Source organism: Cryptotermes secundus, unplaced genomic scaffold (assembly GCF_002891405.2).
Source record: "Cryptotermes secundus unplaced genomic scaffold, Csec_1.0 scaffold736, whole genome shotgun sequence".
NCBI lineage: Eukaryota > Metazoa > Arthropoda > Insecta > Blattodea > Kalotermitidae > Cryptotermes > Cryptotermes secundus.
This window is the reverse complement of record NW_019718280.1, coordinates 470,891-498,744: the sequence shown is the minus strand read 5'-3', so window position 1 is coordinate 498,744 and position 27,854 is coordinate 470,891. Positions and strand designations below refer to the sequence as shown.

Genomic DNA, 27,854 nt, shown 5'->3' with positions numbered 1-27,854 from the left:
ATGTCATCCGCAGCTTGTAATAACATGGCCTGATACTTTCCAGATTCTTGGAAGAGTTTCAATTAAAATAAGGCAGATTGTAGTTGTCAGTCACTGGACCACTTTTAAGCCATTTAAAGGCCTGTTTGTAGAATCTGATCAGAAGAGAGAGACGTTCAGTATTTCCCAACACCATGGAGTCGACACTGTTTAGTCGGTATAACTACAGGATACAGGCTAGATGGTCCCTGCTCGACTATCGGCAGAGGCGAGGATTTTCTCTTCCCCACACCACCGGGACCTGCTCTGGAGCCCACCCAACCTCCGATACAATGGGTACAGAGGGAAATTTCCCCGAGGTAAAGCAGCTGCTGGCCGGTCACGGTAGCCGAGCGGTCTAAGGCATGCACTGCCTTCGCTCGTTTGGAAGCCGGGTTCGTGGGTTTGAATCCTACTCAGGGCATGGATGTTTAGTGTTTGTGTATGTGCGTTTTTCTGTGTTTGTGTACAGGTAGAGGCCTTGCGACGAGCTGATCACCCGCCCAAGGAGTCCTACCGAATGTAACTCTATTACTGCTGAAACGGGTTTTATTAAAATCTTATTTTAAGTATTTCTAATAAAATGTCCCGACTGACTCCTATACGACTTTTTTTTTAATAAAATTGGGAAACTGCAATGAACACTCTGTATGACGATGTATACATGTTCTCGTCCGCCTCAAACTTTAAATACCGACCAGAGCAAGAATTGTAGAGTGAAGCATGAGAAGCATTTCCGTGCATCTTCTGATTTAGTGGGAATTAAGCATGAACGAAGACGTGTGACATATTTGTTAATCTTCCTCAAGTAACTTCTGCGTAAGTAACGTGTAAGTGTACATTCAGAAAACCTGTACAAGTCCATTATCACTGTAGTGGCAAAGCAGGTCGAAAGCTGCAGAAGAGTGGATCAGACAGAGAACGGGGAATTTTAACGCATCTCCTTGCCCTTAAGCGACGAATAAATATCACGCAAGTAGTTCTACCTACATATTTGTATGATATGTGTGTGATATCTTACAAAGAACTGTCGTCCTTTCTACTGTGAGGTTCAAGGAACTCATCGAAAGACGAGCTTCTGCCATTTCTGTACAGTTCCAGTTATGTTCTCTTCTCACTGTTAAAAATTGGAAAGTTAACAGCAGAAAGTTTCTTATACCGCGAAGTTATGGAAGTTCTTTCACAAGTTTGAAAAATTCATTTCTATATAAAGCAGCAGTATCAGGACTAATTTTTTATAGCTAGTGGGGTGGGACTAAGTCCCTTGTACTGCGGCCACTTCTGGCCTATTTTACCAGCTCCAGATGACAGGTGAGGGTGATTGTGGAGCAATTGGTGGAATGAAGATTGGCAGGGGAAACCGAAGTACTCGGAGAAAACCTGCCCCAGCGCCACTTTGTCCACCACAAATCCCACTTGACCAGGCCTGTGATGGAACTCGGGCCGCCGCGGTGGGAAGCTTGAGCTATGGCGCGGCCAACAATGTCAATAAGTCAGAACTCACTTCTCCGGCGCGACGTACACTTCACGATGAAGTTATGCTGTGATGCCCTGTTTTGCTTTCCGGTTAAGCTGCTTCAGCAACATCTGTCAAGCACTGTGTCAACAATTCACTGTTCAAGAAATGTCGGATTAAGCTCATTTACATGGTCGCTGCTTCCTGCAATTTGTTTTCTTATACAGACACGTTTTTTCTTTTATTCTACAGTTTCAAGAAACACTCTTCCATTTCAGTGTTCTTACATGCGAAGATAAACTGGCACAATATTATTAACGATTTTAAGTAAAGTGCCGTTTAAGATTGAAAACCTTAATAAAGAGGCGGTGACCCCGCAAATCAGATAACTGGGACATAACATGTGTTGCTCCTTTCACTATCTGGTCAGCATTCTGCATCTAAGTTCCACTTTCAGTTGCCCTTCTGCACTAATTGCGAAAGGATAAACATTTACTCTAATCAAAAGAAAATATTTTTGAAACGTCATCACATTCAACAGGCACAGGTCCGGACCCACTTATTTCAAAGAACAAGAGCGTGTGACTGACTACCAACAGATGCGATTTGCTATCTTACCCCAAGACCCTAATATTTTCTCTTGACCTCGTTCTCTCAGTTAGCAAACGAATGTGACCTCTTGGTAACTGACAATTTCAGGTCAGTTGTGTGTGGAGTGCAACCGTGGGAAACCAGATGTCGCCGCTTGCTGTAAGGTCTGCCAATCCGTATCAAAACGGTGTCGCTTGTGCTCTCACACTGATATTGTTGCGCGGAATCAAATTTACAGTTTAGGATGGTGACGGTTTGACGAAACTTTTGAGTAAATATATTAAGAAACCTGTCACACTAGCTCTACTAGCAGAATCAGAAGCAGGTCCTGTTGGAGTCTTCTTAGGATCCTACAATGAATAGTCACCAACTGGCTCAAGAGGTCATCACCGAAATTTAAGATCAATGCGCTGTAAAAATGTGTCACTGGTTTCAGTTTGATATCAGGGAAGACATCAAGTGATTTGCCTTTCTTCACTGCATTTCGTTACCCTAAGATACGTTTTAATTACTCACATAAGAACCGAAGTGTTGAAAATAGTGTCCATCAAATGTAGCCCGGTTTATACAGCAATAGTACATTCTCCACAAATACCAGTGAGTCAGTTTTAAGAGTCCTCTTACCTTAGTTAGTGATGCCAGGGTGAACGGGGGTCGCCATGCGCGAAACCTGGAAGAAAACAAGAATCCAGTTTTTTATAATATTAGAAGTTATTTACACAGACTCCTATGATATTCTGGCACTTTGTAATTGTAACTTGTAACACGGTATATGTTCTTCCGGAAACTAATGAGGCCATGTCTCTATGTGTGTCATATCGCAAAGCAAATGCATTCATAAAATATTCATTTAGATAAGGAACCTAAAAACAATGGAATGTGTTCACCAGGAACGCCTGTAACTAATTTCAGGTAGTATAATCATCTCTAAATTCCTCGCGTTTTAACGTGGATGCCATATCAGGAAATACTGCTGGAAATAATTTACCGAAAACTTCATTTTAGTAATATTGTGAAATTCAACAGACTTTTCTTCTGGGGTATAAGGACGTGTAGTCCACTGAATGTGAACCGACGCTTAAGAGGAACAAGTCTCCGTTTTTGAGACCGAGAACTGAGACAAATAAGAAATCAGCATGAAGCAGATAGCAAGCAGAGCTGAAGATGGACACGACACATTCCTCAGAAATGTCTTCTGATTTCCAACTCACTACAAAGCGTTTTACCCCACACTCGGATCCTGCAGTTTGCTGAAGTGATGCATGAGTAGAGGACTTCAATGTGAACGTCAGTTTTCGGGTTATTTTGTAGTCATGCAGTGCCACAGGTTAAAGTATGCATACAGAGAGTTGTTGCTTTCCCACTGTTATTGTTACGGCAGTGAATGTTAGGTAAGGGACTGAAATGCGGGCAGCTGAGATATCTGAAGGACTGAATTAAATAGGATATGAAATAAGGACATATGCCAGGTAGGAATTTTATTGGACCAAAAAAATGAAAGGAAAGAGCGTGTCTAAGGAGAGGCTTGAGTCCGTATTTGTAGAGAAGCTAAGTGTGGGAATGAACACAAACCGATTAAGTGACGAATGAGTCCAAGACTGTTGAATGCCTAATCCTTGGAGTAAAGTAAGTAAGTAAAGCTATCCCTGTAACAGGCCATGAAGACCCATAGGGTTGTGAGACGTTGAGGGTTCCACATTATCTAGACAATCGGCTCAAAGATGGCGGTAAGGTTGTCAGCCTTACGCACCGGCCGCGCTTTACTCCCCAAGAAAATTATTTATTTAATTCCTGGTACTCATTTCTGTTAGAGGCTGAGGGAACCCCGGGGCCATAGTGCGGCCGGAAGGATTAAGTCAATTAAAAAAAAATCCAGTGACCTCATCAGGACTTGGAACTATTCCTTGGAGTGGAGAGAAAACGGTATTTGTAAAAGCGCATTTTAATGTTGGAAAGTACTCTTATTTTGGGAAGGGACTGACACAGTTCAGCGGAAAAGCTGCCCTTAATATGCCCCTACTTTAACGCAGAATGCTTACATATTCGTTGTTCGGAAGTGATTTTCCTTTTATGCTCGTAAGTAGCACTCATTTTCACTTCTGCATCCTCCACTGTTACTCATTCTTCCGCAATATTTCTTTCTTCATCCAGGAGGTCTCAGCAGTGTATATGTTGATCTTGCATCTGTTCTTTCTGTAATGTTTGCCCACCACTTCTTGAACCATCTTCATCAACCGCCCTTACTTTGCCAGCGGCTACAATTCGCCTTCATACAAAAGCTTCCTACATTTTAAAAGTTGGGAAGTAAAGCCATATTTGTGGCTAAAGCTCGTGAATGTCATTACAAATGCAATCCCTACTCGGTATATCAAGAGGCTTGTTACAGCCGCCTCCATGTCCCATGGTCGCACTTTGCAGCTTACTCACTCCAGCCTTAACAAAACACTCGTAAATTCACCACAGGCTAAAGCACCGAGGATTTTGATAGAGAAGCTGAAAAGGCCGAGTAGTTTGAATCCTGGATATTCAGTTCTGTATTATATTTCTGAAAGAGATCTTACGGCACACAGCATTTACTTAGTAACCCCCCCCCCCATTCACTTAAAAGCCCTTCCTTACGATCTCAAACTGCTCTGTGAGTTACGGGGAAACAGCACAGAGAAAATCGTGCACGTTTGAATACAAATTTCTTCGGAAAACACTGAAATGTCGGGAAGCAGTTCTTTATGATTTTGGTTGCAGCGTTTCAGTTGATTAGGCTACGCAGCGTCGAATGGTGATAGGAACTTGGAGGAACCTGAAGGAAGCAGATGCAACTTAAGACATTCTCCCGGAATTTGTCTGGAGGAGCAGTCAAGAAAAGCCACAGGAGCCGATCTGCAGTCTAAAATTAAGAGATCTGAAGTAGAGTAATTGAAGTTCATAAACTGGGTTCCTTGGACTGGAGATCAGCCAATATGAAGATATGCATGACAACCCAGAAACCTCAGCTGAAGCTATAACGCAAATCCAACCTCCATCGCAGTGTCCCGAAAGTCGATAGTGAGAGCCCCTTCCGCTTTGTGATCACACTGATCGGTGCTATTCATGTACGGCAGCTGCTTCAGGAATGCTAACGTGGCATTCAGGATAATCTGTGAAGGCCCATAGGGTTGTGAGATGTTGAGGTTCTCACATTATCGAGACACACGGCTCACAGATGGCGGCAAGGTTGTCATCCCTACGCGCCGCCCGCCCTTTACCCCAAGAGCATTCCGAGAATATTCCCGGTACTCATTTCTGTTAGAAGCTGAGTCGACCCCAGGGCCATAGTGCGGCTGCTGGAAGGAGTAAGTGTATTGAAAAAAAAATACAATTGCCTCATCGGGTTTCGATCCCGCGACCTTCCGTCTTGAAGCATAGTGCCTCAACCAAATATGCTAACGCGTGCCCCCAATCTGTAAGAGTTTTGGTGTGAAAACGTTTAGGAATGCGGATATGTAGGGACCACGTCACTGGGGTAACTAAAATATAAAAATACGTGTATGTTTCTCAAAACTGGAAACTCTCCAATTAAACGATCTTATTTCAGACGACGGTTTTTCAGTTTATATTATATACAATTTAGCACTAATTGCGCAGGTCACAAACCCGCATTTCTGGTGATGAATATTTCTTTAGATGTTTCATAATATATTTTAGAGCTGCAGATGCATGGATCCTTAACTATGTCTGATCTTTACTTTAACAGGCTCACCGTCCATTAACACGCTTTCGGGGGCAGTCCTCCTTTCGAACCTTTTCAGAAATCTATTGCTTTTCACTCTTGTTGGAAAATAATCTTGTGTGCTGTTTTATCTTACATGTACTTTTAACGAGCCATGTTAAGTATTTAAGTTTAAACACAATTCTAGATAAGTAACAGTAGAGGATATTGATATTGAAAGCATATTTCTGCAATTTATAACGTTTATAATACAACTTTTATTTCAAATACTGTACCTACTGTTGCAACTGTACGAAGCAACAGGTAGGATCATTCAATAAGTTTTCTTCGATAAAAACAGACTCATACTCCAATGTTGTTCTAAAGTTATGCAAGCCATATCGCGGGAAGACTTTATCTCAGAACTGAGCAGAAGGAGCGGCTGCCGGGCGGGGGGGGGGGGAGCTATGAAAAGTTTAAATAATCCATTCCGTGAAGCCGAAAAGACGCGTTCCTCCAACGCAGGCGGCGATCCAATCACCGCTTTCACAAAACTAATCAGCAGAATGCGAGACAAAATCCTGATATAGAAAGGGTGTAGCAAATCTATCCAAATTATGAATAAAGCTCAAATAATAACAGTACTAACGAGATAAAATAACCTGTGTTACTTTACCGTGCTTTTACACGGCAGCATGCGGTCTAACAGAGCACTTATCATAAGAATCAATGATATTTAATTTTCTTAGAAGAAATAAATCTTGCAGTACACTGTAATGTGTTCGTTAACCTAACCTAACCCTTGATCTGCGGTCTCTCTGGACATTTACATTATATCATGCGGTTTACCAAGACATGTACCGCGAATACATTGCCGTGGGCTGAAAATTTATTTCTAAGAAAATTATATATATTTATATATAAATAAATATAGAACACCATTGTCCTTTTTTATTATAAATGTTCTGTTAAACAGCACAGACCGCACGCTAAAGTAGTACCAGATAACCTTTATGAATTAATTAATAACTTATTAATTTCTGGTAATGGCTGTTACGTGCTAGTTCACAATTATGTTTCTTTAATTTTTTGCATCTAACTTCCGGAACATGGCAAAATACAAAACTCTGGTGGGTCTCGTTTTGAGCTGTAACCCAGGCGGAAGGTGCTTATTCTCTCCCCGTCAAATCGGGCCGACCAGTAAGGCTTCACTTCTCTACATGCGGCCGCTGCATACTGAACGTTAGGAAGACTGGCTTACAGACAAACCGTGAGCACTCTACACGGTACCACTCCAGATACAATTGCGTTTACTGCACGGTTGTGGCGGGAGTACATGGGAATTGCTATGACTACACTATCATATGAGCTCCGTACACTGTCACGCAGGGAAGTGTTTCAAGATCGGCCTGGGCCTGAGATCTTCGTCCACATTCCCTCCGTGCAAATTCCGGGACAGCGCTTTAAATTAGGCAACGACAGACTGTTTGCACACATTTACAAAATAATTGTTCGCTACTAAACCTGACATCCAACGCTATGGTTCTGAATTAAAACATATTACAAATATACAAATTATCCTATACGTATAGTGTTGAGATTTAATGTGGATGAAATTTTACTTCCACTGTTCTCTGTGTTTGTAAAGCGGGAAGCTAAGGAAAACTGGAGAATTTCACATTCGTTTACAAGTAAATACAGAAAGCGCAGTTCCTTCGATCAAAAATCTTCAGAGGTATTAGGCATAGTCTGTCTGTCTGTCTGTCTGTCTGTCTGTCCGTATGTCTGTCCAACTTAATTGCTCTCTGTTTAATTTCAACAGGTCCTTCGTTTTTTTGGCAGAGGGTCCTAATATAAATCACTTCTGTGGCTTTTATGATTTCGCCCATTAAATTAACGCCATCAGCATAAATTGTTGTATGACTACTCATTGTGTTCTAATATTTTGCTGATGATGACTGTACAATATTCAATTTGTAACTGATCCACCATGTTGAAATCCACACTAATAATCTCCAATAATTTCGTCTTCATACGGTATAGCTTCCAAAGAAAAATATTAGTAAGTCCTTATTACGTTCATAACAACCATATTCCTAACCAAACTATACTCAGTTTTATTGCTGCTCTCGTAAATAGGTGAAACCACGGACTCCTTCATCTTATACGGCAATTCTTTATTATTCTGAACAGAATTAATGGGTCTAATTTCTCAGAACGCAATGTTCAGTTGCTCAGTTGTTAATGTAAAACATAGATACTTAGGAACTTTACGATATTCAGTAAAATCTAAACATAGTTTCATAACAGAGCTCAATAGTGACATAATATTATAAAATTACACATAATTATTTTCAGATTAAATTTCAAAAATAAATAAATATCAGTCTCACTTTTAAACTCGAGCTACATTCTGCACGTTTATAAATCAGAAAATTAAATAATTTGTTCTCGAATGTCGCTTTCTTGAAGAATGGAAATAGAACGTTCAAACACTTCTCTGTGCTTCACATCCTATAAACTAACCTCATGTTCTTTGGCATTAAACATGTTACACAAAAGAAACCACAACAGCAGGCAAGAATGGAAATAAGACCGAAAAGGGATCAGAGAATAAAAGATATGCATGTGGCTGAGGGCATAGAAAGGAAATAAAGATCGCTTTGAATTCAAAACAATTTCGAGAACCCTTCTGTCTGACACTGAAAGGTCGGTCGTGCTGCAGCCCTTCTCCTTCAGGCTCACACGAGCTTCCGTATCGTCTTCAAACCCAAACCGCAGCGCATTTCGCTCCGCCTTTTGGACGCTGTTCACCAACAGCTATAAAACGAGGTCTAGCGGCAGGGAAGAAGAAGAAATCCCGTAATTTCGGTAAGCATGCAACGGGATATTAACCACACGAGCTCTCACCGAATCAAGTTTTGGGAAACATAATTTCAGCGATGACCCTAAACTCCTTTTGTCCCGCAGTCTCTTGTTCTATACTTTCACTCTAATCGTTACAAGCACCACCCTTAATCTGTTTCATACTAAAAAACTTCACAACGTCGAATTCCCACTGCATAAGTTTTGTACAAAATAATTTCGGTATCACCAATTTAAAAATATACTGAATATCATTAGACTGACCAACAAAACAAATTTTGGCTTACAAATAAAATTGTACTTCTTTGTTCTATGCCAGTGGTTCCCAAACTTCTTTTTTCGGTCAACGCCCCTTGGTTCCACAAACTCATCCCCACTGCCCCCTGCCCTACGCCATAAAAACATTCTTCAGAACAGCGGTTTGCACAACCCACAAGGGAAGATAACAATAAAATAAGATAACAGGCGGTAGTATAGTTGGTTGTTACAAGCCGGAAGGTCGCGGGTTCAAGTCCCGATGAGGTCATTGTTTTTTTTTTCAGTTGACCTAATCCTTCCAGCCGCACTATGGCCCTGGGGTTGACTCAGCCTCTAACAGAAATGAGTACCAGAAATTAATTATATAATTTTCCTGGGGAGTAAACCGCGGCCGGCGCATAAGGCTGACAAATTTACCGCCACCTGTGAGCCGATTGTCTAGATAATGTGGGGCCCTCAACGTCTCACAACCCTATGGGCCTTCACGGCCTGGTACAGGGATAGCTTTACTTTTATTTAGTATGTACTTCACTGTTAATAAATCCTTAATGATATGGAGAGGCTTGACGAAGTGATAAAAATTTACAAATATTTGATCATAAGTAACGTGTGAAGCAAACAAGTGAAACATGCACTCGAGGGGCTTACCTCTACCGTTCCCTCTCGGTAATCCCACTGCCCAGCACGGGAAACATGGCCTGCCACTTCAGTGGTGACTACAATCATTATAGTGACTATGATAATGCAGACGGCTCTCTGACTAGGGAACATTCACATGTCAGGAATTGTAAGTAGGCATAAACGTGAAAACCGAGGTTTAGGCCAAACTTCAATTATGTCAATTATTAATCCTGTGATAAGTTGTAAATCAGATCTCCTGTACTGTTAAGTTCTTTTAGATTTTCGTTTAGAAAATTGTAGGAGCCTTCTATAGGCTATGTGACCATCAATTAATTTATTTACATATAACACAGACATTCTAATTCTAATTAAATAAAACGACCGATTTTCCATGAAAATGCATTTGTATACCCGAATAAAATATCCCCGCATAACGTTCCGATTTTGCAAAGAATATTGTCAGAGTTTGTATTATATTGCTTTTAAATATCCTCTCTATGCTGTAAATACTGAATTCCAAAAATTTCTTTCACTTTGGGTTTCAGAAAGTGGCAGATATCTTCATGAGTAAAGTGACACCTGTACAACTTTTAACAATAGCTGTAATTGTGTTACCTTCTGCTCTCACCGTAGTCACTTCCTGGCCAGGAAAAGGAAAACATTGCTATCACGTTACAAATCATATTTCCAGTTTTCAAACAAACAGCACAAAATATGCGATTTTCCAGTAATGAATGGTTGTGAAAGTGAGGTACAGAACTCTCTGCATCAGATTTGAAATGCCAGTTCCAGGTACGTGGTTCGGTGAAGGTTAATTTGATGTGATTTATTGCGGAACTGCACTTTACTGTTCAGCGGAGACCAATCCTAATTCATGAAGGCTTCACGGTTACACCGTGCAAATACCAAATACCATATAAATCCAGATAAATTGAAAACCCAAATGGATTCCAGTATCATTACTGAAATGGCAGTTAAAATTTCAAGCAGATCAGTTAATGTGCTGTACTAGGTAGTGTGAAGTTCTTTGGTTGGATATCCAGCAATACTGATAGCAATTTAGCAATAAATCGACAGTTAAGAGCTCAAAATCCTCTTTATTTTTAAAGTCGAGCATATAGTTCGTCGCTCTCTCTTACTCATAGTACACAGCCGCATGTTCAGTCCTAACTGCGTGTTATTCATCTTCTGTTCCCTTTTATCTTCTACGCTCCTGTCTAGACATGAACAGTGAAATGTACAAAAGCAGAATTTAAATTCTCTCCTCTAAGGGTGCAACATTTGGTCTCACAAATTAAGTACAGAACACAGACCGAGGTTGCTTGGGAACATGATATTGAGCACACAACTTGGACCTACAATATAGTACTAAGACAGAAAATTTATCTGTAAACAGGTACATAATAGATACTTTCCACCAATTATTATTATTAGGATGTTCAAGTTAAGAAGTATAAGAAGATACGCCAAAATACGAGAAAGAAATGAATAATGTAACAACATTTTGGTTGAAACACCTGGAAGACAAAGAGGTAGACCTGATTAAGAAAAATACGAAAATATTAAAGAACTATGTGAATGGAGGAGGTAGTGGATTCATTTGACGTTCGAATGGGACCGTGTGAAGACAAAAATCCATCTACTGGATCCATCAAATTTGAGAAATAACCCAAGAGGCTGAGAAAATTGTAACATCTCAAGAACGGGTGCGCTGCAAGGTGTTTATACAAAATTTTTAGTAATTTCTTTAAATATGATCTAACAGCGAAATACGTTTTCGTAATCGTTTTCTTACTAAACTATATACACGTACGCGCACACGCATATTTCTCATAGAAATTATGTAACAATATTGAAAATTCTTGGAATAATGAACCGACACTGTTGTTCGAAAAACTTGGAATTCGATTCAATCTTCTTCACTGCGTCCAGACTGACGCTGGGTCCCATCTGGACGCTCATCAATGTGGCCACAGGAAATCCCCGTCTAACGTAAAAGCTTTAATCATCTCTTTGTTCTGAGATTAAGAAGAGCGAACCTTCAGCTGCATTACCAGCATGCCTGCACGGAGTGACATTGAAGCACAACTGAAATTCACATTCTACACTCCTAAATTTCAATTACAAATTGAATGAGGTTAATAACATATCACCATCTAAAGAAAGTACGGGAGAGCTGCCGAATTTGGACCAATTTCAATNGCAAATTAACTGTACATCGTGATAAGCTGATAACTGACAATACGTTTGTGGGCTTTAGAAATGATTACATTTTGGTATGCTTACAAAATTTACATGTAACTTCCTTGTGGCGCAAAGCAGGCTATCGGAAAGCATCTACCTCGCGGTGCACTTACAGCAGTGTCACTTCTTCGTGCTTTGTTCCTCCTTGGCACGAGGAGCGGGGGCCCAGCTGTGGCACTGCAGACGCCGAATCGTGTCCCCTCTACTGCTTTGGGGCACACAACAAGCAAACCCAACTGGAGTCTTCATCTGTGGCCTAGAACAATTGTATTTTCATTTGAAATTTCCTTTCGCCTCTATCTTTAGAACGATCCAGCGTCCGTTTGTAAGGGCTGCTAGTTAACACAGTCGCCTTTTGCGTTCTTCCGTGGTTTTCTTTGTGACACCGCTGGTCGTGGATCAACTGACAGTTTCGGCAAGGGGGAATTCTGCTGTAGAGTCCTCTTAAATTGCTTCACTCTCTTAATATGATACGTAATCTTCATCTTTGTTGTTGTCGTCCCTACCTTCTGGGTCAGACTCTGTGCTCAAAGATGTTTCTTGATTCTGACTTTCAGAGGAAGATGGCTGGGCATTGTCAGCAGGGAGCAGCAGCAGCAGAAGCAAAGTGGAGCTCTCGGGAAACATGGAGATCGACTGGCCAAGTCCCTGTTGTGTAGAAGGGCACCAATCCAAACGCGTTATTCCAATTCTTTGCTTTAAAGATTATATCAGTCGCTATGTAGACACCCGCAGCACTGACTGCGCAGACTCCTCGTCCGCCACTTGCAACAGCGCCTACCTCAAGTTTTCCTTTCTTTGCAACTATTTTGTGCTGACGTTGCACTGTGCTGAATGCACACTCGTCTACGTTGAATATCTCGTCAGATGTAAGCCCAAATTTTGTGATATTGTTTTCCAACAGATAAAATAAGTATTATATTATCCCTATTCAAACCTTTTGCTTTTGCTAGTCACGTGGCCTCTGTTTGCCGAACAGACGATTCAGATTTTTTTTGCATAAATACATTAACCGTTTTTCCCCGGTCAAAATATTCTCTTTATTGAATTTGTGAGGAAATTTATATTTTTCTGCCACATTAAATGCTAACTTTTAAATGTCTTCAATGATCAGCTCCCTCCAAAATGCTCTTCTAACATGATAATATGATCAGCTAGAATCTATATCATCAGAGAACGTAGCATTTCTTCATGACGTTTAATTGATTAAATCTTCCAACTGAATTTGTCCGAGTCTATAATTTCACTTAACACGAGGGTAGGCAAGCACAACCATACACAGACACACACAAGTATATACCTCCTGTTTCCCTGTGGGATTATATTCCCCTTCTAATGCGTGCCTCAAAATGAATGTACGTTTATAGGATATTCGTGCCAAAAGGATTTATGTAAAAGAGTTTTGTTTTAAACAATGGTCACGCAACCCTCGTTAGGACAGTTAATAAAACACCAGATTATATATTAATTAGTGGCATCTAGTAATAACATTACCTAACTCAACATGTACACATATGAAGCCATGTTCTCAAATGACAAATGCTGTATAAATGATTACCGACCGAACATGCACATCAGCCTTCATTATTTTATAACTCAGCTAATGACAGTATGTTGCTTGTCGTTTCAATCAGTATTTGCACGTCGCCATTTTGCTATGCGCAGTAGTCCACGTAATGAAACACTGATCAGAAATCTTTTTACTGAATTAACATTCCATTAAATACTAAACAAACTAGAATAATTCAGAAACATTGTTATGGAATTTTGGTGTCAGAAAATGTTTTGTTTCAAATGAGGCGAGGGGCGTGAGCCTTCACTGGAAAACGTCATGGAACACGGAAAGCTTCACACTAGTCGACACTAAGAACGTTGGTCATATCGGAATATAACATCGTACTACCCAGTGGATATTCATCGACGTTTCGGAGGAACGTACAACTACGTCTTCTGGGTCAAATTAAGCCAAGCAATTACACGGAAAAAGCAGGCTGCAGTAAATTACGAATCATACTTTGGCATATAAACCCGTTGCTAAGAGATGCCTCTGTAAAGCGGGCGTTGCTGGGTAACGTCCCCAAAATACACGGAAACAACAGAACAACGGGGTTTTGTAACCCGTTTCTAAGCAACGTATTGCTAAACACCCCTCTGCATCAATAGCGTTTTTTGCTGGAAACATTGTTTGCTATTCTATCGGTGTAAAGTGGTTATAAAGAAGAGAACTGGGGCAACCAGTTTTGTTGAGGGTTGGAAATTAGGGACGTCAGATATGATTCAGATTCAGATATGATGAATACTCGCAAGAATTTGCTGACTCCATAATGAAGCCATCGAGAAGTAACCGTCCTTCGGCAGATACAATATACCAGGGCACGGTCATTATCCCATATGCTAAGGGTATTTCCCAGAAATTCAGACGAATTTGGAACCGTTTCACTCTCAGAACAATTTTCAAAACTGAACATACCACCCGTGGGACACTGATTAAAAGTAGATTAGTTACAGATTCCCAGCAGATGAAGGAATTTGTACACAATATCACACATGATTGTGGCGAAACAAACAGACCTTCAGAAGTACGCAATAAGGAGCAAAAATATAACAAGGCCGAGGGTCTGCTTGAAAAATTCAAAATTAGCCCAACATGCATACGAAGAATCCCACAAAATATGATGGAATGAAGCGAAGGTCGCGCACATTGAACCAGACACATTCTAAAGGAACTACAAGGAAACAGCCCACATGTCTCTGAGGGATCATCTGACCAGTCAACCCAGTCTGGGCTTCTCGACCATTTGGGCTCCTGGTACCGCTGCAGAAGTCTAGAAACTAAAACTGCGTCCAGTGTAGATTAAGTGAAAAAATTGTGTTGGTACCATACTGAGAAACTATTTATATTCTGTTAGAATTCTGGTGTTAGGCTTCAAACTTTTGTAGTATTTAAATGATTTTCTTAACTCCCGAAAATGGTTTGTATTGTGCTTGGTTTGTACTCGTGTGCCCTAACTTGTGTTGGTAAAGGTAATCGGACTAGCTCTATCGATTGGGTCCACCTGAAGACGGAGACAGAAACCAGCCTCCGAAAGGTTGTTCTTTTTAAATAAAAACAAGACGATGGATAACGTCCAGAAACACAATATTTATATTACTCGTAACATACCATCGTCACAAAATTTTAGATGTTAAATACGAGTCGTGTAAAGAAACCCAGGTTACACAAAAGAAGCAAATTATATTAACTGGGATGGAATTGGAGCCAAGCAGGGACGAGACAAAGGTTATATGAGGTCCTCAGAGAGAGACAGCAGGAGCAAAGGGAAGATTAATTAGTGATGGTCCTCTTATTCTCTCGTTCTCTTACCAGTTCCTTTAGTTCCAGCTGGCTCTTACTGAGGTCACGTACTAATCTTTTTTTTTCTCCAATTTCCTTCCCTTGCCGTAACTGTCGAGCAATGAACACCCACAGCTCTTGCCGCCTGCTTACTTGGCCTGCTGTTCCGGCAAATGCGTTTCTTGTTGCATTCTAACGGACCGCAGGAAACAATACTCTTAACACCGACACCGTGAGAAACTCGGTTGATGTATATATATCAGGGCCAGCACCGGGAGCTATTCGCGCCTCATAATTATTTTTAATATACAGTAGAATGCCGATTTCCCTATTAAGCAGAGATAAATGTGGTTCGGATACTCGAACATTTGGGATAACTGGATTAAATTCATATCCAGGAAAAAATATCGTAACAAAACTATTATACAGGGTTATTCAAAAAGAATGAACTGATTTTATTACGCAATATTTTATTAAAGGAACGTAATACAAAACAGCCAAGTCACAAGTATTCTACTCACAATCAACTTTCATTTCCTGTCTTACAAGTGTTAAATGTGGCCACCACCTGCAGCACGGGCAACATCAGTGCGATAAGAGAATTCCTCCCAGGCGCGTATCAGCATATCGCGATGCACTGAGTTAATCGCTGTTGTTATTCGATGTTTAAGGTCATCGAGGTTAGTGGGTAGCGGTGGAACATAAACGCGATCTTTTACATATCCCCACAAGAAGAAATCACACACGGTGAGGTCTGGGGAACTCACAGGCCAAGCACAAAGTGCAAGGTCTTGGGCCCCCTTCCGACCAATCCATCGCTGGGGCACTTTTTCGTTTAAAAAGCTCGGACCATCAGGTGGTCCATCTTGTTGAATATATTTCCCGGCTCGTATACCGTAATAAAAACAATTTCAAGCTCTTTTATGTTGATAAACCTACTTCGTAACTAACTGATGAAATACGTAACTGATTATCATGTAACTGATAAACAATTAAACGGAGAATACATGTTAGGAAACCTGAAGTTTTGCTGCAGAATTCACAACAACCCGCTGCTGATCCATGGCTTGATGGAGACCAATGCAGCATACTGTATAGTCTCTCAGATATTTCAATACTGTTCTCCCATATATTCTTAGGTCCCAACAGACCTTTATATACGAGCATAAGTAAAGTACGTAAAGGTATCCCTGTAACAGGCTTTATACGGTGAATGTCACACGGCCGAATTACTGAAAAATTCACTTCCTCACAGAAGAAATTGCTGGATGAATGGATTCATCTACATGAATGCGAATAGATGTATGAACAAGCCGAGAGACTGGTAATTGATTCCACTGGGTTCAGAGCAAAGTTCACTAAAGAAAGTTACTAATTAGGTAAGAAGGTGTGAAACAGCATAGCCCCAAGTAGCGGAAGGAGAAATTTTCAACTTATTCATTGTTCTTCCGTTCTGTAATACTTCTGGTGCATAATTCATCATGGCTTTAGAGCATGAGCTCGCGTTCCATATGCTGTCGCTGCTTTCGCTTACAACGATCGGACTTATTCTCAAACTGTGCAGCCTCAGCTGACTGCATTACGTAGTCTAGACACACGAAGTAACCTTAGTTAATCGACCCTTAGAGAAAATACGAGACACGAGCACCAAATCAATGTTCCCTGATTCTAAATGCGACGCCTTCCCAGTCAGGATCCTGGTCTTAAATCGTGTCACGAGACTTTCTTCTTCGAGCGGGTTAACACAGCGGTAATGGATGAATCATGTTTGGATTGCACTCGATTAGCGCCCTTGCAGGGCATGTTTATTGAAACTGTTTTACATTAGGCTCTCTCTTTTCCCCATCGGACTTCAATGTCTATTTTTAGCGGTCCTAGTTCCTATTCAGGATATCAAGAGATCGAATCTCGAGCAGGGTATCAACCATCCTGACACTCGTCACTCAGTCCAGACAGTTGGCCTGACACTCGTCACTCAGTCCAGACAGTTGGCCTGACACTCGTCACTCAGTCCAGACAGTTGGCCTGACACTCGTCACTCAGTCCAGACAGTTGGCCTGACACTCGTCACTCAGTCCAGATAGCTGGCCTGACACCATCATCAAGTACGCAATGATCTGACCTTTAACCATTATAAACTGCAAGTGTCAAGAAGCAAACTAAGAGAGAATAAAGTAAATACACGCGGTAGCGTATCTCGTTGAGGCAGGAAGCTGCAAACCGATCACAGTGGCCGGCCGCGCGGCATAAGACATGGACCTTCTTCGTCCGCTCGGACAGTGGGATTGTGGGTTCGAATCCCAGTCAAGGCATGGATGCCTGTGTGCGTTTATTCAGTGTTTGTGTTGATCTGTGTGCAGGTAATGACCTTGCGATGGGTTGATCTCCTGTCGAATAAGCCTTACCGACTGTCTAATACTATTAAGAAACTGAAGTGAAATGAAGCGAGCACTTTAGGGATGCCCTAATACTCCGAGAGGGAGCAACAATAGAAGAAGAAAAAGTAGATGCCGATTATGTTTATGCTACAAGACTGAGGGTCACAGATTCGATTCCCGATGAGGATTGAACTTTTTCAGTTGACCTAATCTATCCAGCCGCGTTATGGCCCTGGGGTTGACTCAGCCACTAAGCGAAAAGAATACCAGGGCGGCCGGCGCGTAAGACTGACAACGTTACCACCATCTGTGAGCCGACTGTCAAGAAAATGTGGGAGCCTCGACATTTCAGAACCCTATGGGCCTTCACAGCCTGTTACAGGAATAGCTTTACCTCTTTTACCAGTTTCTTCCATGAGAGAATCTCAAAACACATAAGGATTAACTTTCTGTCATATCTCGTGTCTGCAATAATAATCAGTCAGTCGTATGCTCTTCGAGACTGTGAAACACCATTAATGAACACGCCATCCACAAGAGTAAAGAAATAAGAAAAGAAAGCTCTGTCGCCCCATGGCAACGTACGCATCTATCTTGCATCTTGAAGGATGAAGGGGTAGACCTAATGATTTTACTCTCTCAGATTTATTGCAGCTTTTCTGATAGGTTCTGTGCTCGTACTGCGATGCAGTCTTATTAAGTGGGGGGGGGGTGAGCTTCACAGTTTCGCTAAAGCGTCATGGTATTAATGTGGTCCATTCTAAAATCTGCAGTTGATGAAGTGTTTCTACGTTATCGGCTATAGGGTCCATCTGCTTCTTACCTGCTATATAAAGAAAATAGCAGTACCCAGAAAATATTAATTGTGAAATATGAATACATGCTGACACAAATAATGGGAAGATATTTTTCATAATGATCATCACTGTCATCTTCTTATGCTACGCAATGTTAGGCCTAACTTCCGGTTGCAAATTTTCTTCGTGTAGCTCTGCGCATTAGGCAGCTTTTCGCCTCAGTATTCCAGTGCCTGCTTTTCCTTTCCATTTACCTTTATTGCCTTCACTTCTTATAAAATTCCATCTTCTATTTCAAGCATAATAATCCAAAATTTAATTTCTGTCTGATCCCGTATTTCACTCGTGTGCATGGTGCAGTCGTGCAATAACCTGTAAATGTCCGCTTTTCTGGGTCATTTAAAGACGCTCTTAGTATCTATAGGACGATATGCCTTGTGAGCCGATCTCTTCGGCTCACTGCAAGAGGTGGCTCTTGCAGAGATGGCAGCAGCGGCGTGCTCCGTTCTCCCACTCTTCATTTGTTTACTCTGTAATCCGTGGCGTGCTTACGTCATCCCTGTGTCCTATGTCCCACGCCGTCGACTGAAGTCAGCCCTCTTCCTGCCTGGACGTCGTGGAGTGCGGACGTGTTTTCCCGCAGCTAAATTTGTTTTCGGTCAGCGCTGTTATAAATTCTTCTTCAAGGTTTGGCTGGTAGACTCCAGGCAGGGAGGGCCTTCTCCAGGTAAGCGTTGTAATTTTCTGGAGAAGTATGGCTATTAGCGTAATTGGTTGATTTTTTGGGTTGGATTTGAGCCTTACGTGTTCCCCTCTAGTAATGAGAGAAATCCAAGCCACGTGTGTGGTTCATTGGTGATTCCTTCCCTTCAGGAAAATGTAAAGTGATTGTTTGTACTGATTCTCCAAGTGTATTACAAGCATATTCCATGGCATGGCTGCTTATGAGTAATCAGAGAAATCCAAGCCACGTGTGTGGTTCATTGGTGATTCCTTCCCTTCGGGAACTGTAACGTAATTGTTTGTACTGGTTTTTCAACGTACTTGTCTGTACTGATTTTACAAGTGAATTATAAGTATATTTCATGATCTCGCTGTCCATGCGAATTCAGAGAAATCCAAGCCACGTGTGTGGTTCATTGGTCATTCTTAAGGCAATGTAGAATTGATTGTTCATATTGATTTTCTGAGCAGCGGTAATTATCTGTGCTGATTTTCTAGTTGAGTTTGTCAAGCAGTTCCTTGTGATTCGAAATATTCTAGTCTCTTGTGTGCACTCATTGTAATCTTTTTTTTTTTGTTCTTGTGTAATAAATGTTCTATCTGTCTCAGTTACTTCTTGTTGAATTCCTTGTAATAGTAGGGAGACCAAACTATAGACTAGGGAGAGATCCCGGCTTCCAGTGAGCTGGCGTAGGGAAGACACCCCCCTGGAGGGTGCACTTGTGTGGGATGCGAACCACAATCCCGGCTTCCGAGCGAGTGAAGACAGTACATGCCTTAGACCGCTCATCTACCGTGAAGGGCTATGTCACAACTATGACTCTAAATTAGGTAAATATTAAAATTTACAAATATGGCGACAAGCTGACTATTGTGAAGTCATCGACACAAAAGGTACTGATTGTGATTATACAAATAAATCGAAGATTATAATGTACAAATACAAAATGTATACGCTTATCAAAATAATATTAGATTGCAATATAAGTTCTAATTATTTTACTTATTTAAGCTTAAATGATGCACCCAGCACATTTCAACATAAAATATTTAGACGTGTACACCCACTGCTAGGCAACGGATCAGTAGGCAAATTCCCGCAACATACTCCCTCGCAACAATAGAACGTCTATTGCTATGTAATGGAGCAGTAAACAAGCATCCTTAGCAACTGAAGACTGTATTTTCCGTGGACTCCGCTCCGAAGCTATACAACAGGCATCTCACGCAGCTATAACTGGAATTGTGTCCTGCAGATGGCAGTCGAAGGCGATAGAGAAGAAATAGCAAGAAAGCAATTAGGCGTTGGAAAGAAGACTTCTTGTGTGATTTGAACTTTCATTTGGGACTGTGATAAATCCGTTGCCATGATATGACTAGTGAAGACTGAGAACCCTATTGCGTATGTAATGGTAAATGTTACAGTATGTAAATCAAGGCTGTATTGCCTGCAGTCCGGAAATGTGTTATATATACGCTGCAATATATGCGATCATCCAGTCCAAAACCCCCGTCTTACAAGTCACGCTCCTATATGTGACAATATTATACTTACACGAAAGATGATATGTTTTACATTGCCTTCGAGTTATGAAGTCGAGTCTGAGGTGACATTTACTTCTTTAGAGTTGTCACGGATTAATGGTAGAGAATATATAATTACTAATTTCTAACTCTTGCTAGGATCACCAAATTGACTACAGCACATGACAATTTAGATATCATAAATTATTCCTGGATTTTTTAGTTTGATTAATATTACGTGGAAATAATTTAATCAAGTTTCGTGAACCACATTACCGAGACACTGCACCCAAGATTCCCGATTACGTGTGTGGCTATCTCAGCTCTGTCACTGCTGATAGTGGCATTGTCACACCGACCATATCTGCTCATGGCAGTGGATCATAGAATCAACATAGAGTCCTCAGTGACACCAGACTATAGATGTGCCACATCACATGATTACACGTGCCATATTGCCAATTATACACAAATATAGGTCACTGTCTCTGGAGACATCCATTAAATAAAACAGTGTAACAAGGTTTTCACGTCTGCAGAATTCGAATTTGACGCTAAAACTGTCTGCCACTTATTCTATCAAACGCAATAATAAAATAGGTAAATATTTATTTATTGGATAAGGCCGGGAATATTCGAAGATATATTTTGAAGAGACTCATATACTCGTAAAATTAAGGTATAAACGGCGAAGCAGTTTCCTCAATTTGCTTTCCTCCATTCAGTAACATGTGTTCAACTCAGGCTGACAACAAATCGCGGAAATTGCGGTTGCGTTGCGGTTGCCAGTTTCCTTGGTGCGCCTTCGCCATTAGAGTCTAAGAATACCAGAAGATGCTTCATAATCATGCGAAAGAGAGGCTACAAGCTGCTTGTATATACACGTCTTGACGTCTCTGGTGTTTTAGAAATCTTAGGAGACCGTGACTAACGCTCCCTTCTTTTAATGGCTCTTCCAAGCCCATTCAGGGCCCTGGCCTCTTATTCAGTTCCGTAATCATTTTTCACAGACGGTAGGACTCCTTGGACAGGAGATCAGCCCGTCGCAAGGCCTCTACCTAGATATTCAAACACAGAATGAACGCATACACACACACCAAACATCCGTGCCTTAAGTGGGATTCGCACCCACGATCCCAGTGTCCGAGTGAGGGAAGGCAGTTATGCCTTAGCCCGCGCGGCTAATGTGACTGACTACTAATATTCTAGATGAACGAATAATATACGATTTCCTTACAACAGGCTACAACCATCTTCCATTCACTGTTGCCGTCGAGTCTAACCAGCTTGGGCACAAACTTCACTTAACCTGTGTCGGACTCATTATGCAGTGCATGTTCAGAACGAAAATTATAAATATTAGTTTATTCATTTCTTATCTGTCACAACTCAGTTACTTCCAACCTGATTCGTTATTCGTTTTCAGAACGTTGGAAAGTTGTTTGACAGTGAATAACTAGTTCGCATTCCTTTCAAAACACATTTCTCAACTGGATAAGGTTCAAATTGTTTTCTTCAATAGAATATAATTTGATTTGTAAAAGAAGGATGTTATGTTCTATGAAACTGAAAACTGTCACTGATTACAGGAGTGTCACAGTACTACAGAAGTACAAGTAGCGAGGGTCAGCACTAAGTGAGCATGAGTGGTGAGTAGAACGTTCCAACCTCTCGGTGTACTGACGCCGCCTCGAGCAAACGCAAAGTGGGCAAGAGGGTGTTTGTGTGCGCAGTGGCTAGGAAAGACGTCCCAGTGTCTGTGAACACCATCAGTAATGTCTACAGCCATCCAACTTATTGACTCAGCTATCGGACAATATGTGAAAGAACTCTTCGTTCTGAAGCTAGAATGTTAGAGGTAAAAGGAAAAGCTGTTCCTTTGTTTCATTAATTATGCACCACGCTTTGAAGGTAAACGGGAAAGTGGAGTTATAGCTCCACCATTCTTGACCTCGACATTAGACAGAAGTCAATAGTCACTTTTAGGTCCCTGCCACCCGTACCCAATGGACAGGAGTCCGGGTGGGCCCCACAGCTGGTCTGGACGTGTGCAATAGAGAAACATTTCTTGCCATGAATTGAACCCCGGACTCCCAGCCAGTATCCCAGTCTTCATCTCTGTATATATTAACAGATACAAACATGACCACGTAGTGTATGAAGCTCAGAAAATGCTTGTCATGGGTTCACAGTAGTATTACTGAAATTATGAGGAAAATATTACGTAGAGTGCCCCATAAATTCCAGGCCATTGGATACTACAGTTACTTGGCAAAATAATGAAAAATAAAATAAATTGTCATGTGTAAGGGTTAGCGTTACGAGTAATAATGGGTTCTGGATTTGATGATTGTGTTTATTGGCACGTCTTTAAAATTACACTCAATTATAACAGCTCACACATTGAGCACCTGAACGACGTCTGTCTCACGAATCTCTATGCAGAAATATGTAACGCTCTCAGATTCTCTGATCTACTGAATTCACCAATGCACTGTCTTTTATATATGCCACGCGGCCGGGGTCGAAGTCACGATGTCAAGCAGTTCGTCTGTTCTGTTCTGTTCTGTTGTCACGGGAATGACTCTGTTAAACTGCATTACAGCGAAAACAAATGTTTACCTAGCCGTTTCCTAGCAAATGATCACAATATGTTGCAAATTATCTGTTTAAAATCTCAAGTATTGCAAAAGTTTCCTTATGATTATCCATTGGGGCACTACACTCTTTACTTATTATGAACATATGTTTACGGCGAGGTTGCCAGGTGACGTGATTGCGAAAGGGGTATATGTTTGCAGGGAAGATGACCTGGTATTAAGGAAGACAGATACAACACTAAAGAGCAGCAGCGAAAGATGCCATCATCCTATAGTATATTCGTGCATAAAAGTTTCGTTATGACCGATTGCGACAAAATACTGGCAGCCCAGAGAATCGCACACACACGTGTAGGACACCTAAAGTTTAGCATATGTGTACCCACTACAGTAAGAGTTCAAACTGGCGGCCACCTTGCTGCCAGCACATCTGAAACTGCGCCGTAAGCTATGCAACACAAATCCCATTGTCGCTGGCCCGCAGATACTGTCCTGAGTGCAGCAAAAATTCGAGGCCGGGTATCCCACATGGCGCCCGATTGGGCTTACTGACAGAAACTGATGTAACATCCACGGCACAGCAGAACTGAAGTGCGGCGGTATTTCATTTTGCTGGAAGCAAAACCCTAGGCGTGAGAGACCCTGTTTTGAACCCTGGCTCAAGTACAAACCCATGTGATGTTCCATACCAATGTCTGGTTTTGCTTACTTCCTACATTTTGCCGCAGTTGGCCACAACGTCACGTTGTTTCAGTGCATTAACACGCGACTGATTCATTCTCTATTCTTGCTTCATATTCGACCTGTCACTCATCGACTACCGCTTCCCCTTTCGCCATCATGTCACAGCGGCAACATCGCTGCTGATATGTGTATATACGAGTTCAGAGTGTGGAGCCATAACGGATCGTCCTGGGCAAAATTTCAAGTACCTGAGAGAAAAAACACATTCTATGAGACCATCTTTCCAACACCTGTAAGGGTGTAACTAATAAGACGGGGTTTGCATTGTATGATTGGATTTATTGATCACTACTTTTAAAATCACGCGTACTCCAACAAATTACAATAACTCAAAATAAATCTTCAACGGAGCCCTTTTTCTTTGACTGCCTAGGGCTCACTCAGTTCTGATCTGGCCTCATCTCTCTCATGATCGGAACTGAACTACGATTGGCTCTATTCTGATCTCACCTGACCTTGAACTCAAGTCTGATCTGTGACTCGATCTGATTTTCTGTTATATAACTCTGAGACGGACGGACAGAAGAAAAATCTTTCCACCTCGCAGTCAAGGAAACGTATGCTTATCACTTCCAAGAATCTGTCTTCATGGAAAAGTGCTCGCCAACTCGTTCCCTAGCAATGGACGTGCAGGTCATAATATTTTTCCTTAAAATGAGCAACCGCAAGCAGATGAAGCCAAGTATCTTGACATACATTTAGATTNGTTTCTTAAAATAATCTGTCTTCATGGAAAAAGTGCTCGCCAACTCGTTCCCTAGCAATGGACCTGCAGGTCATAATATTTTTCCTTAAAATGAGCAGAGGCGTGAAGCTGACCACTCACTAACACCTAGCGTCGAATTTAAGAAATGTAGAGCTATACCTCCACTCCCCCCATATGTCTTCATAACATAGTGTTTAACTAATTAAGTACAGGGACAGATTTACACTTATTTTACCTAGACAAATGAGCGAGATCTCCTATTTCTCAAGACTTATGGGGCACTCTGTATACAGTTCCTAAGCCGCAGTCCGTAAAGTTAATATTAGACAAGGAATGNTAACACCGTTAATGACATAGTCACCACATCAGTCACCAAAAGTGCTCATTGTCCTTAATTGGACAGATTGTATGAATCTATCTCAAATAAAAAAAATGAGCAGAGGAGTGAAGCTGACCACTCACTTCCATCTAATGTCGAATTTAAGAAGTGTAGAGCTACACCTTCACTCCCCCCATATGTCTTCATAGCATAGTGTTTAACTAATTAAGTACAGGGACAGAGTTACCCTTATTTTACCTAGACCAATGAGCGAGATCTCCTATTTCTCAAGACTTATGGGACACTCTGTATACAGTTCCTAAGCCGCAGCCCGTAAAGTTAATATTAGACAAGGAATGAATAACTCCACGTCCTGTCATAATCAACAGTTCCTTTACGGAATGCTGAAACTACAGAATTGAATGTACAAATGAACATTGTTGAATATGTTCTGTGGTTTATATGCTGTATATTTAGAAATGTTTCAGTACCGCTCTTGTAACTTTTAGCATGGACACAAAGCAGTTTCACATCCATATGCGAGGATACGAGCACTTCCTAGTGCTACGTCGCTTCGCCCTGTTACGTAGAACAAGAGACAGATGTGTGGTAATTCGTAGAAATTACTTAGCTTAGGACAGATACGGAAAACAAGCTTTTGAACCATTGCAGCTCTGAAATGTTTATATGATTTAACTAATTACAAAGGACTTAACTCGGCTTATTAAATATAGCTGCCTTATTAATGCAATATCTCTCACTCTGTAACTTTTCGTTCCCTCTTATAATACCNTGAATATGTTCTGTGGTTTATATGCTGTATATTTAGAAATGTTTCAGTACCGCTCTTGTAACCTTTAGCATGGACACAAAGCAGTTTCACATCCATATGCGAGGATACGAGCACTTCCTAGTGCTACGTCGCTTCGCCCTGTTACGTAGAACAACAGACAGATGTGTGGTAATTCGTAGAAATTACTTAGCTTAGGACAGATACAGAAAACAAGCTTTTGAACCATTGCAGCTTTGAAATGTTTATATGATTTAACTAATTACAAAGGACTTAACTCGGCTTTAAATACAGCTGCCTTATTAATGCTTTATCTTTCACTCTGTAACTTTTCGTTCCAACTTATAATACTTTTAACTCATTCATAAGCACGCTCATACTGCCATGTCGCCAGTTCTTAGCTGTCAGGAAGTGGCTACGGACTTCTCTCTTCTCTGAAAGAGACAGCGGGATGCACAACTGGAACTGGTTCAGGAACCACCAAGAAGTTCCTACATAATAAAACCCGTGTAACTGCACCTACACTGTCTGCAATTGGCCTCCTGCCTCCTCATATCGGCCACCACTGTCCCTGTGTTCGCTTGTTTTCAGCTTGCTTCAGGGACTTTATGACTTCCCACACAACGCCACGGGCAAAAGCATAGCTGAACTTCAAAGAGTCCGGGAGGAGACGGACGTTGAAGAATGCAGCGCTCACTTGGGAGACATCACACAAGTTTCAACCTAGGAATTCTGGCCAATGAGCTGCTGTAAACTGGCGGTCGCTGAATCCTCAGAAACTAATGAAACCTCAGGGATGTACGAGTATTTCCTTCAAGACTTTTAATATCAGTGTTGAAGATAGTTCGATTTAATCCACAATGGCACGTCCCAATCAAAATTTCAAACTGGTCATCAATGGGCTTAGTTCTATTAACGAAAATGGAAAACATCTTTCTAAAAAATTTTGCATGGAACACTGTTTCTCCTGGACACATCCATCACGTAGGATTTGAGGTGGGGCGGTGGTTATGAAGAGTTCTGTCTTATGGGATATAACGCCATGTATTCCGTCAAAGTCAACAGACTTTTGAAGAATATTGTGACGTGGACGGCACAACAGGAAGTAGGGGTCATGTGAACTGTGTTTCCGCTCCTTCCATCATTACGAAATGCTCGGTAAACACCCTTTCCCGCTAGTCTGTTATGTCAAGCAACAGGCGAGCCCGTGCAGCGACTGTTGCTAGGCAATCTGTAAACACGGCGATTACGCAACATGGAAGCGAGTTGCGTTTTCTGCTGTCCGGCTGAAGGTTTGTAGGGGACACTGGAATGCCTAAGCAGTGCGGTGGAAGTCTAGCATTCTCCGGAGCAGTTGAAATATAGCAGCAGTCGCGGAAAGAAGAATGGAATGTGTGTTGTACTGAAGATAGTTGAAGAGATTTATGAGTAGGATTTGTAAAGTGTATAAACCCGTAACAGTGTCGTAAGTATTTGTAGCTACGACTTGTATGTTGTTAAATAAACCAATTAACAATTCGAACGTTGCCTTCAGCAGCAAAACACGTTACAATATATTGACACATCTTCAGGATTTAAGAATAAGCCTAGCAATATGCCAGCGTGTAAGCAAGTAACAAGCAGGAAAATCGCCGTGGTGAGTTTTCAGTTTCACGCCCCGGACGCTTTATCCCCGGGATCCAAGCAGATGGGAGAGGATTAAGTGCAATATACCAGCTCATCTACGATTGGGCAGCAGAGGAAATCACTTCGCCACTTTTGCGGAATAAAGTGGCCATTTTGAAGTATGTTCAGAAATGAAAATTCAGTCCAGGCCTCGCTCAAAATGCAAAACTTGTCAGGCAATTCTATGTTCCAACAAAACAAACAAACATTTCGCAGACTAGCACAGTGTATCAGCAGAATAAGCTGACACATTTCAAGTTCAGTTTAACATTCGGACGAGAATTTTGATATTTGTATGTAATATTTTACCTGTCTCCCATACCTTACGTTTATGTACATTTTGTACGTTGTAACGTTTTGTTTTCAGTATGCAACCCTTAATATTTCAATGTGAAATAATTCTATGCTTTTTTCCCCCTTTGCACAACAGACCCAGTGGGCCTAGGCCTACCTCCATGAACTTCTCCGCTCACTTCGGTTTTTCTAGATCTTACACATTCGGTAGGACTCATTGGGCGGGTGATCAGCTCGTCGCA

At 41.3% G+C, this 27,854-nt stretch overlaps 2 protein-coding genes across 2 annotated transcripts in view; one reads left to right on the top strand and one right to left on the bottom strand.

Annotated features, from left to right (window-relative positions):
• The window catches only part of LOC111875476 (slit homolog 1 protein-like), a 162,113-nt gene extending 149,421 nt beyond the window's left edge, over positions 1-12,692 (top strand). Inside the window, exon 3 of the mRNA XM_033755863.1 lies at positions 12,296-12,692. Coding sequence (XP_033611754.1) covers positions 12,296-12,651 — 356 coding nt within the window. The 3' untranslated portion in view covers positions 12,652-12,692. The remainder of the gene's footprint in view (positions 1-12,295) is intronic.
• LOC111875469 (neuroligin-3-like) overlaps positions 1-27,854 on the bottom strand; it is a 1,112,233-nt gene that overhangs the window by 999,150 nt on the left and 85,229 nt on the right. The window contains exon 2 of the mRNA XM_023871752.2: positions 2,690-2,735. The gene's annotated coding sequence lies outside the window, so the exon portion shown is untranslated. The remainder of the gene's footprint in view (positions 1-2,689; positions 2,736-27,854) is intronic.